At 36.0% G+C, this 12,594-nt stretch overlaps 1 protein-coding gene across 1 annotated transcript; it reads right to left on the bottom strand.

The window, feature by feature from the left end:
• Positions 1-4,549: 4,549 nt before the first annotated feature.
• Positions 4,550-8,630, bottom strand: LOC107758808 (peptidase inhibitor 15-A). The gene is made up of 6 exons (XM_016576628.1): positions 8,528-8,630; positions 7,423-7,749; positions 6,558-6,676; positions 6,268-6,400; positions 5,582-5,697; positions 4,550-4,996 (listed from the first exon to the last, which is right to left on the bottom strand). The coding sequence occupies exons 2-6, from the start codon at positions 7,699-7,701 to the stop codon at positions 4,861-4,863; spliced, it is 783 nt and encodes a 260-aa protein (XP_016432114.1). The 5' UTR covers positions 7,702-7,749; positions 8,528-8,630; the 3' UTR covers positions 4,550-4,860.
• Positions 8,631-12,594: the final 3,964 nt, after the last annotated feature.

Genomic DNA, 12,594 nt, shown 5'->3' with positions numbered 1-12,594 from the left:
TAATATGTACTATTAATGCTGTGATACTGTGATACTCAGATACTGTGATTTCCTTCTCACATTGCTGATTTCACCATTACCTCTTCATCTGAACAGTTTATGTTGCTGTATATGGTATCATTGTAATCCTTGACCATCAAAACATAGGGGTAGGCATCACCTTTTCTGTGTTATCATGTTTGGTTCAGGAGCTATGACACAAAATACATCATTTGGTTATGGCAGAAAGTAAAATGGTCGCCATGACAACCACAAGGTGTTTTTGCGGTGGCTCCATTTCTGAAAATGTTTAGGGCCACAAACTATTCAAGTGTACCAAGTTTCATGTTTTTATGAAAAAGTGAACATTATTTTCACATATCACCTGGACTATATGTAGTTTAATTAAACTCACTATATGTATATATACAAAAATGGGACAATAATAGTTCACAATCTGTTATGTTGCATCATTATGCTAGTGCTTTAAATTATTACTTAAGTGCTTTTTCACATCTATCTACACCCCAAACCACATAACGACAAAGCAAACAATATATTTCTGATAACTTCACAAATTTATTAAAAAGGAAAAAAATATATATAAATATAAAAAATAGAATATATCATTATATTGAATTATAAAATGTACTTCAGGGGGAAATAACGTACATTTAATGGTATTTTTTTAATGTATTGCTTTTTTATATATTTATTAATATTTAAGAATATTTCATATAATATATTTTAAAATATATTTTTATATATATTATCTGAATATTTTCTTTGTACAGCATAATGACTTGTGATGACTGTGCAAATTTATTAAAAAGGGAAAACTGAGATAATTACATTGCATAAGTATTCACACCCTTATCTCTGTACTTAGTTGAAACACCTTCAGATAGTGCCTTAAAGCCTTAAGTGTTTTTGAGTATAATATGACAAGCTCTGCACATCTGCTTTTGGCAGGCCAGTAATGATGTTTGTCTGAGGATAGGGGTCAGAGTTTCGGGACAGAAGCAGACGAAAATAGACTTTGTCACCCTTTCTGTTTGCTACACAGTTGGAGAGAATCAGATGACATGTTTGGCTATTTTCCCCATCAGTTCCATCAGATTGACGTTAGCGGGAAAGGAAAGTATTTTGAGAGGAAGTGCATTATTACATTTTGATTAAAGATTATTAGGACTAACAATTTTTTATTTAAAACACTATGAATAAATCAATAAAACCAATGAATTGTGCACAATAAGACCAGTATAAAAGCTAGTAAATGGTCCATTTTTGATGCCTGACGTAGCCTGCCCATTCAGTATTACTGTACACCCACTTCATCCTTCCTGTGAAACACTACCTTTTTAATGTTTTGGCATATTTTCTGCACAGCTACCGCATACCATAAGGTTTAGAAAAGGTGTAGCGAATCAGCTCATGGGGAAATATGAATAATTAATCATAACTAGTTATAATTAATTATAAATATTTAGATCCGCTGCAGATATTTACTTGACCTCTCAGGGTCAACTGTCTGTCAATTCTAAGAACGTCAATTTCCTGATTAAGGGAAATAACTTTCTTACTGTACAACTCTACACAGAGCCTGCAGCATAAATCTGCATGATTAGGGACTCCAGTTATGAGCAAACAATGGTCTGTGACGATTTGTTAATCTAATGAATAACTGATTTGTTAAATCAAATGAAAAATTGTGTGTTTGATTGGTCCAGACGCTACAAAGGGTACGATGACTTGTTATTCTTTGTAAGCCATTGGCAGGAATCTGCCTCTTCTCACAGCTGGAAGTCTGTAGAAGAACAGCTGTGCCTGTCCAATAGATCAAAACATTTATGGCATCACATTTCCCTGTGAAATCTGCATACTTTTCCCAAATTTGCTGAATTTGGTAGCGGTGAGAGTCTGTCTGCCTGCTCGCCCCACCCTCTCGCAAGTGAGCGCACGAGGCAGAACCTGTAGCTTTCAGAGTTCATCGGTTTCATTCGCTCCATTGCAGACCCGAGGGCCCCTCTTGGAAGATCATATACATATTGTTTATAGATGGGTATTGGCTGGGCCAAAGTCAACGTTTTCTTATCAAGATATAATTGTAACCAGTTTTCATATCAAGGAAGTGGTCTTTAAATTACAATGCTTAAGTGAAACTGTAAACGGAGCATCAAAAGAGCAGAGATGAGAAAGAGTTCCTCAGAAGATCCCATGTCTGTTTCTGTGTAAAGAGAGAGGGGAGAGAAAACGAGAGAAGGGGACGGGTGGACAGAGAAAAAAGGAGGGAATATGGGACTGATTAAGATTTCTGATTAACACATTTGAAGAAAAACAAACTGTGAAGCAAAATGGTTTTCAGCTTTATTCAACAATACAAAATATGCCAGCAAGCAGTCTGATTAAAAATATATAAATACAACATTGATTTAAATAGTCAGCAAGGGTGGTGGTATTGTTTATACTTCTATAAAACACATACTTCAATTATTAGGTTTCTGATTGTATTTGTTTTTGTTTGCAGGTTAAAATGAACAGCATTTATTTAAAATTGAAATCTGTGACACCATAAATGAATTTACTGTCACTTTTGATCAATTTAATGCACCCTTGCTGAATAATAGTATTAATTTCTTAAAATATTACTGACCCCAAACTTTTAAACCGTGTTGTAGCTTTGCAATGAGGCACAAAATGACAAGTTTAAATAACAAATTTTATTTAAAAAAAAAAGATTTGTATAAAAAGGCTATGTACATCTTATTTCAAATGATAAATAAAGGGATACTGAAATACAGTTGCCATTTATGTACTGTATATGATGTGTTAACAATAGGTGCAAATACACACATTTAACATTATGCTCATTAAATCTAGCACCATAACTTGTTTAGCACATTTGGGGAAAAACCATTTAAAAAAATCTGAGGTCTGCAAAGACATATTAACACAGTAAGAGATGCAGTCTATGACAAAATTAAAAATAATATTTTACAGAACAGAATTTAACAGAAAATACAATTTCAATAAATGAAGTCATGTTGACCAAGCTGAATCTATGGGGGGGAAAGGGATAAATAGCTCTTTATATCCCCTCCTCCATGTCCAGATTACTGCAGAGTACTGCCTGGTAGATTTCCTAAGTGCTTGTGTGATGCAGTTCAAAGAGTGAAATCTACACAATGCAATAGTGTGCCACTGTTATGCATGCATTGTAGAGACTATACTGCTGAAATCATAATAAAATGCATGTACAAATGATAAAATCACCATTAAATGACAGCTTTCTAAATAAAAACACACTTAAAAAAAAAAAAAAAAAAATTAAGGGGCACTTACACATCAAACATGTTTCCATGTTAATCCGCCTCAACATTTCATGAGGGTACAGCATGATTAGCCATCTCACTAAATGCTCTTTCCAGGGGTTGCAAAATGCAGAGTTTTTTCCAAATGATTTCTAATCAACATTCCACGATTTCGAAGCCCCAAGAACACGTTTGTAAGCTTTAAGCATGTGGAAACCTTCCAAAAAGGAAGACCCAAAGCAAAGCATTTCCAAGAATGCAAGTGAGTGTATTCAAACCAGCAAAGTACTGTTGTGTTCCAGCTCAGTTCAAGAAGAGCTAGCTTAACATCTGAACCGAAGCACCAAAAGCCAAGGGTTAATAGATATGACATCACACAAAACGGGCTGCATGAACTAAAGTAAATTGATTGCATTGATTTAATGGATCGTTCACCCAAAAATGAAAATTCTGTCATTATTTACGAGATATTTTGAATGTTGTTCCAAACCTGCATGAACAAAAGAACATACTTTGAAGAACGCTGGTAACCAAATAGTTGTTTCCTACGGACTTCTATTGTATTTTTAGTCCATGCAATGGAAGTCAATGGAAACGGTTTGGTTACCAACATTTTTCAAAATATCTTGTTTTGTGTTCTGCAGAATAAAAAAGTAAAAAAAAAAATAAAAAGTGTCATACAAGTTTGGAACGACATGAAGGAGTAAATGATGACAGACTTTTTTCTGTGGGACACAAAAGAAAATATAAACCAGAACGATTTAGCAGTTTCTGTGCGTACAATTAAAGTCAATGGGTTCAAAAACTTTCAAACTCCAAAAAGGACATAAAGGAGGTGTGAAATTATTCCATATTACTTTTCTGACTTTCATAATGTACACAAAAACAGCTGAAAATTATCTAGTTCTACAAAATCTTATTTTGTCTTCCACAGATGAAAGAAAGCCATACGAGTTAACGAACAAGTAAATCACAGAATTTTCATTTTGGGTGAACTAGCCCTTTAAGACTATTAAAACTAGTCTGGCACTACAGACAATTTGCAATGTTAGACTTGCCAACAAAGCCTGATGGGAGTTTTGGCAATTGCGCCTTGTGTTCTCCGAGTACAGTTAAGCCCCGTTCACACCAAGAACGAGAACTATAAAGATAAAGAAAAATATCGTCTCTTTATTCCAAGCGCACGTTCGTTATAGCTGTGGTGTGTACTCTGCTATTCTTTAACGATTTTTAGAACTATATCTTTATCGTTATCGTCCTTGGTGTGAATAGGCCTTTACAGTTGAATACTGCAAGCACCAATCATGTCTTGACAGATCACAGTAGAGTCCCTCTCAGGAAATAAACCATTGGGTTTATACACAAAACCATATAATACATGGTATAAACATTGAAAAATAAGTTATGTACATATCTTAAAATGCTGCCTTGCAACCCATGGTCCTATATGGCCCATATATATATAAAAAAAAAAAAAAGAAAAAAAACAGGGTGATGCAGGAATGTTGTGCAAATTCCCATGAGGGACAGCGTCTCTGTGATGGGGCATGTGCATTCTGTCTATCTGTGTTTATTTAAACCAGTGCAGGTAATTGGAGTTCACAGCAGGGAAGCACATGTTGTTACTGCATGATCCTCCATAGCTCGGAGGGCACATGGAGCAAGGAACACCTACTTTATACGGGGCCTCACCAATCCAGTTACCCCTGTAAACAACAATAGCAACAACTGTCAATGATACACCAATGGACAAAGTGAACCACATACGTTTTCATATTTAAAATTGTGCTTTATGAGGTGTTTGATAGTTTGAAAAGGACATAAATGCAATTACTAGACTTCACATTTCCATTTCTAACTGCGTTTCTACATTGAGAAGACAAGCTTTAAATCAATCTGGATCTACTTTAACTAGCTCTCAGCTAGCAAGTCGGGTCTTAACTAGAGTTTATAAATAACTTGCTCTGCAGTAGCCTAAGAATTTGCTCAAGTGCGTCGCCTCAGAAGACTGAAAAAAGGAGGTCACAAGTCAGTCACAAGTCACCAGCCACACAAGATTATGGTGCTTTGATTCTGGAATTAGAGGTAGAATTCCACTAAAATTCCACATACGGCAGGAATGCAAGAGGTCGTCTAAGTCTTTGAACCAGAAGGCCCCATGGATGTCCACGTCAAAATTTTTTAACAGAGACGTGTCAGGTTGCTAGCTTAGCCTAATTATGTTACTGAAGATTTTCACTCTTGGGTTTAGCAGTTTAGCTTAGCTAAAGCACAAGAAAACATATACTTACTTTGGAGAATAGTTGCACACCAAGTATGTTGCCCTCTTCCATACTGAGCCCCAAACATTCATATTATGGCATGTGTTGATGGCACATCCTACTTTATTTGAGGTTGCCCACACCATCTGGTAAAAACATAAGCAAAAAGTGAGCAACGGTCAAATTTGAATGATATTTACCACCGTTCAAAAAGTCTCCTATGCTCACCAAAGTTGCATTTATTTTCTTAAAAATACAATAAAAACAGGAATATTATTTTAATTTAAAATAACCATGTTCTATTTTAAAAAGTAATTTATTCCTGTGATGGCAAAGCTGAATTCTCAGCAGCCTTTCCTCCAGTTTTTAAGCGTCTCATGGTCCTTCAGAAATCATTCTAACATGCTGATTTGGTGAAACATTTCTTATTATTATCAATGTTGAAAACATTGATAATAATGTAGTGTTAATTCTTTTTTCCAGAATTCTTTGATGAATATAAAGTTCAAAAGAACAGCATTTCTTTGAAATAGAAGTCTTTTAAATGTCTTTACAGTCACTTTTGAACAATATAATGCTCCTTTGCTCAATAAAAGTATTCATAAAAAACCCACATGCATATAAATAATAAAATACATATATAACTGACCCCAAACTTTTGAATGGTTGTGTACCTGAAGAAATTAATTATACAAACATCATCATAATCAACTCACTTGTGTATAATGAGTGCACATAGGCCCGTAGCACTTAAGAGGACATCTGGGATTGCAGTCTCGAGGATAGGGAAAAGAATAGTCCTTCACTTCATCATACCAGGGCTTTACCAGCTGCAAAATGGACCTGTATCTGTAAACAATCCAAACATAGCATCAAAATCTCATTATGGTGTTATGAAATGCTTTCCTTGCTCTTTCAGGCCCAAATGGCCATTGGTATAGTGGAAAATAACCATAGGAAACATCACGGATCATAAACTGGGAATGATGATGGTGAAGATGCATACCTTCCTGTTCGGACTGAAAGGTTCTGACCCAGAAATCTAAGAAGATTGCGAGGACCATGCTCCCAAATGCACAAGGACGCCCACTGTTCAGCCATCTTTGCAAGAGTGTCATCCCAGACCTGAGACATGTAATACACTTTTATCAGTCCACTAAAATAAATTCATTTATTATTTGAATAATTGCAGAAATTATTCTTCATTTTAATGATAGGTTTCTTAAAATTCCCACCCACAGAAATGAAATTATGTCCACAATAGCACAGTTTCCCCAAACAATAACACTGATGGATATGCATTAACAAAAATTTATTTTATGCTGGAAAATTGTAGTTGTATTCACCACAGTAGATCATTCAATAAGCTTTAACCCTTTAATCTTGGTAAAATCAGAGAATTATTAAAGAAAATCTAACATTTGGGTCTACTGAAACATATCTGATACACTACAGCATTTGCCATGACTGTGCACTTTTGGAAGTATTTCAATGCTTAGCTGTAGTCTTAGCACATTGATCTATGCTGCAGAGGATCTACTTTGGTGGTCCGAGCCAATTAAATCTGCTCAACAGCTGCTAGTGCCAAATGGACACGGAGAAGTATGTCATTTCTGCATCCTGTGATGAGCGCAGTTACATGTGCAACACTCACGTGTCCAACTACAACAGCAGCAATGCGCTTTCCAGGCAAAGTGCCAGGTAATTATACAATGAAATAAATAAAACAACTGAACCCAGTGAACTGCTGTGAGGGTGTAGAGCAAAAGTTCAAACAAGCAGAATTTTTTTTCTAAAGTCCAAACTGTTCCTGATTGTATCATAGGCTACTTATTTCAAAAATGTAAAAGTAATTATTGTAAGTGACTTACCATATATTCCATGTTTGAGGCTGGGGGGAAAACTTTCCCTCTGACTTTATTATGGTAATCAAGTATCGCAAGCATATCGTTCTGGGAAATATAACGTTTCCGTCTGGTTTTGGGAAGGTTTGCGGCCTCAGTGAGATATTTTGGAGGCACAGAGCCAATATCAGTGAAATTGGTTGCTGGAAGAGATGAAGAGGCAGTGGGACTGAAGGCTGCCAGTGCACTTGCTCCACAGGATATACACAAGAGCAGAATGTCGATAGCCAAGCGGTTTTCATTCATGATTGATGGCTGGGATGTGGCGAGAGGTTTCTATTCCTTTTGCACAATCTGCATGTGAAACATAAATGATTGCCATTCATTAGAGAATGCAATAAACTGTATTATGTCATTTGACCCTTCCATAAAGCCAACAATATAAATAAATTTTTATCATTACTACATCTTTGCTTTCAATTTTTTTTCAGAATACTTTATACCATTTCTACTCAATTGTATGAGTTCAGGAATTAAATTCATATTGATTGTAAAAGTGCAATAAACTTATGAATGCAGGTTTTAACTTTGACACCACTTTTCAAAATAAGGCAGCAAATAAAAGTCTTCAATATTACTGTCAACATTAGTCACCAGTGTCATAAAAAAAAATTTAAAAGCTGACTGAAAATTCATATAAACTTGTATTGATTTTTTCAGAATACTTTATACCATTTCTACTCAATTGTATGAGTTCAGGAATTAAATTCATATTGATTGTAAAAGTGCAATAAACTTATGAATGCAGGTTTTAACTTTGACACCACTTTTCAAAATAAGGCAGCAAATAAAAGTCTTCAATATTACTGTCAACATTAGCCACCAGTGTCATAAAAAAAATGTTAAAAAAAATTAAAAAGCTGACTGAAAATTCATATAAACTTGTATTGATTTTTGCAAAAGGATTTGACATGTATAGAAATAAAAACAGTTTTCCTTAAAATAACTAACATGAAATTCAACTGGTCATTCAATATTTATCTCTACACACATTTGCCTCTACAATCCACGCATCAGTTTACCAACATACAATCGAAGTATAAAGATTGCTCGAGCACAAAAATGTTCCTACCTTCTCAGAGATGCTAGAGCAGCCTGTGGATATAAACACGTCTCCTTATTGCCTGAGTCTGTCCAGCAGCAGCTTTGCTTTGACTCTCTGTGAACTCAAGAGTTCTTTCTCTCTCTCTCTCCCTCTCCCTGCTGAGAAGCGCTGCGGGTTTATATACAGCGGAGGTACCGGTTCAGGAAGTGTTCCGGCTTTGAAGGTGCGCGGGGTTCCGCCCCATCCGTCACCTGAAGCGTGACATCACATCATCTGAGACGTAATACTGCGTTTCTTTTATCCATTTCCAGGCAGATCCAAGCAGGCTTAATCAAAACATCTGCTTTTAGTTTGCACAGCTGGCGTGAGTAGAAAAGAAAACAGAAGATAAGCAAGTGAATAATCCTGTGACCCCGAAATGCAGCTTAGTCCATTGCAATTAATTAGAGGCTCCAAATTAACAAATATATGAGTATTAATAAACCAAGGAGTGTTGTAACTAATTTTGATTAAATGCATGTAACTGTTTTTAGTACAGGGTGTCTCAGATATTAATATAATGGTCTGATATTTATTTACTTAAAATTAAAGTCTTTTAGAAATCTACAATTTACAATAACTGTAAAAATTATTAGTACAAAAAGCATGAAGAGTGCTGTTGTCACAACCTACCACTCTTGCAAACTGGTTGTAAAACTAAAAACACTGATGTACCCTTTTAAAGTAAGAAGAAAAAAGAAAAAGAAAAGATGGCCCTCTTTTGTGTGGTGAACTAGGACTTTATTAAGCCACATATTCACAAACCTACTGGAATAACTAGGAGGCAGTGCATGATATACAACACTTTAATAAACAAGAATGTAAAACAGAGTAATTCACATTTTAGACACATTTATTCCCAGTTACTTTGTTTTTACACCAACAAAAACTGTTCCAAACAAACAACAGCAAAACAACTGCGAATCACAGTAGCGCTGTTCATTCTGGATGAATTCAGTGTTGAGTGAATTATTTAATGATTTAATGATCACTTGTTTCATTCCTAAATTATTCAGTGTTTTTTAACAAGTCGTTTGAGTGAATTATTTAATGACTAATTTTTATCACTTGTTTCATGACTGCACGATTCAGCTTTTTTGAACTAACTGCTTGAGTGAATTATTCAATGATTCATTTTCATCACTTGTTTCGTTTTTGCATGGTTCTTCAGTGTTTTTGAACAAATCCTTTAATAACTTCAATAAATAAACCTTCAATAAATCCTTCATAGCCCATTTATATAACTTGCTTTATTCCTGAAGTGTTTTTTTTTTAAACAAATCATTGTTAGAGATGAGTAAAATCTGAGCAAAACGAATCACCTTGAGATGCATGCAGGTAAGAAATCTGTCCAACTGTTGTCTGACTTTGATGCTGACATGTGTAAAAAATCTCTGAAAAGTGTTTTTTTAATGAATCGGTTAAATGAATTATTGAACAATCAGTCATTGTCTGTGCTGATGGCCTCGTGGCCAGCGAGGTTTGAGTCCCGGCTCATGGACCTTTCCCAATCCCATCCCCCCCTCTCTCTCATACTTTGTTTGCTGTCCACCTGTCCTATCTCAATAAAGGCATAAAATACCAAATATATATATATATATATATATATATATATATATTTTATTTTTTATTTTTTTAAATAAAAGAATCACTCATTAAGCCGCCACCCAACCCATAGAGAAATCCCCACCACCATTTCACAAACTATGTCTGCCTGGAACAAACACAGACAAGTGAAGTGATATAAACAGTGAAAAGTCCTAGTGCTGTTGTACTTTTATATCTGCACTGTTGGAGTGCTCCTCAACCAATTAGATTTGAGGACTGTCAGGTAATACAACTCAAGTTATGTGGGTCGCCTATACCATATTATGCCTAGCATCCATATGCAGTGTTATTCTCTTGTTAATCAATCACTTAAACTGAGTTTGTTTTTAAAGACTATAAACTGGTTTAAAGGTCTGTCTGTTAAACTGCACCATAAAGTATATAGGTACAATACAACAATAGTCTTATACTGGCTTAAATGGTCAGTAATTAGGACATTCAAGAATAACGGGGAAGTCCAGCAGTTTTATACTTTGGGGCTATTGCTCTCCACTTTATTTTCTTTGTCTTATTTATAATAATTCATTATATTGTACAGATTGCACTTGTTCAGCGTCGGAATCAAGCCAATCCAGTGTGCCATAGCAGTTAGTGAGCCAAGAGCAAAACCCCCTCAGCAGTTGAATCATTTTCTTTGGCAGCCGGAGGACAAATTAAAGCAACGTGACGCAGAAGCAGCCCCATCCTCCACACAAACGGCAGTGGTTTCCAAACTTTCTTGGAAGTGATAGTCTTTAAAGCCTAGAATTGTGAGAAATGAAACCGACATACAGCTACATTGTGAAAGCTGTTGTTTTTTATCGGACAGTCTGTGCTCCCTGTGGGAAAATCATAGTGTTAGATCTACCCCATATGTCTAGATTGGTACACCATTTAAAAAGAAATGTCAATTGTGTAGTAACATCGACAGTCAAAACAAATTCACCCTCCCCCTGCGTCAAAACATCAACCTCCATCAGCAGGCCAATCCAAATTCAGTGTGAACATACTAATAAACAGCCTTTACTATGACCTCATTGCACCTGCCCTCATTTTACTGATGCACGCTGGACAGATGTTCATTTATGCACACCACACACGCTTCGGCCATCTCATTTAACAGAAAAGATATCTGTCGTCTCCTTACTTGACCAAGGATTCATTCCTTGCGTTGTTGTAAGACAAGGGAATATCCATTAACCATCAAAAAATGTGGTCTCCCTGTGTTATTTCAAGTCTTTCAGGTCTCTCAAATCCAAATGTTAATCTATAACATCAACAGTCACCACTGCCACAGGTAATTAGACCACGTTTAATGATCACACAGTAAAACAAACAATCACTTCTCATTTGTGGGGGATGGTCTAAGAGTAGAGGACTGTTACGAAGAAGCCCACTCTTTTCAGACAGAACATTTATTTACTTATTGCCTCGTTCCAAGTTTCCCCTCACGCTCCCTCTCAGGGGCCTCGCGGAAGCTCTGCTGATGCCAACAGGGTTAGACGCAAAAGAGGCTACACATGATGGGGTTCATCAGTGTGCTTTCGGCCCATGCGTTCAGACACAGACTCACAGCTGTGAACTCCACCCGAAGGCTTTAGTTTCTTCTCTGGCAGAGAACAGCATGTCTAGGAAAATCACTTAGCAGTCATCGGTGTGTGAATGAAACTAAAACACCACTGCCTCCAGACTAGCAAAGCCAGAGTCTGCCCTCAGGGGTCGAATTTGAGAGCTACACTGCAGCTGTGATTTGATTCGAACAGTCACTGAGAATTTGTTTTTGTTTGTAGTCATTGAAAGGCCCAGACTTTCAGGGATCTTTTCCAGTGTGGAAATCATTAGTATGTTTTGTGCTTAAAAATTGGCACATCTAGTACTTATTGAGATGATATATAGACGTAAGCATAAGGTGGAGTGTCAATACATAGCCATATCGTATATAGTATATAATATATAATATATAGTCATATATACAGTGCCTTGCGAAAGTATTCATCATTTTTTTCATGTTTTGTTATGTTGCTGCCTTATGTTTAACTGCTTTAAATTACTTTTTTCCCCACATCAATCTACACTCCATACACCATAATGACAAAGCAAAAACAGAATTGTCACAACTTTGTAAATTTATTAAAAATAAAAAAACTGAAATAAGTACATTGCAAAAGTATTCATACCCTTAACTAAATATTTAGCTGAAGCACCTTTACAGCCTCAAGTCTTTTTTGTTTGATTCGACAAGCTTTTCTCATCATCATTTGGAAATTATCTGCCATTCTTCTCCTCACCTCTTCACCTCTCAAGCTCTGTCAGGTTGGATGAGACACACATTTTCAGGTTTCTCCAGAAATATTTGATTGGGTTCAATCCCAGCTGTGGCTGAGCCACTCAGGGACATTCACAGAGTTGTCTATAAGCCACTCTTGCTGTGTGCTTAGGGTCATTGTCCTGTTGGAAGGTGAACCTTC

Source organism: Sinocyclocheilus rhinocerous, unplaced genomic scaffold (assembly GCF_001515625.1).
Source record: "Sinocyclocheilus rhinocerous isolate Xijiao unplaced genomic scaffold, SAMN03320098_v1.1 scaffold2008, whole genome shotgun sequence".
NCBI lineage: Eukaryota > Metazoa > Chordata > Actinopteri > Cypriniformes > Cyprinidae > Sinocyclocheilus > Sinocyclocheilus rhinocerous.
Note: the sequence above shows the minus strand (reverse complement) of the source record. Positions and strands in the feature narration are given on the sequence as shown.

Excerpts from the sequence above, each read along its gene's own strand:
- LOC107758808 (XM_016576628.1), bottom strand. The coding sequence starts at position 7,701 with ATGAATGAAAACCGCTTGGCTATCGACATTCTGCTCTTGTGTATATCC. Across the intron at positions 6,677-7,422 it reads CCTCAAACATGGAATATATG|GTCTGGGATGACACTCTTGC; the intron begins GTAAGTCACTTA and ends TACATGTCTCAG. Across the intron at positions 4,997-5,581 it reads GTGTGCAACTATTCTCCAAA|GGGTAACTGGATTGGTGAGG; the intron begins GTAAGTATATGT and ends TGTTGTTTACAG.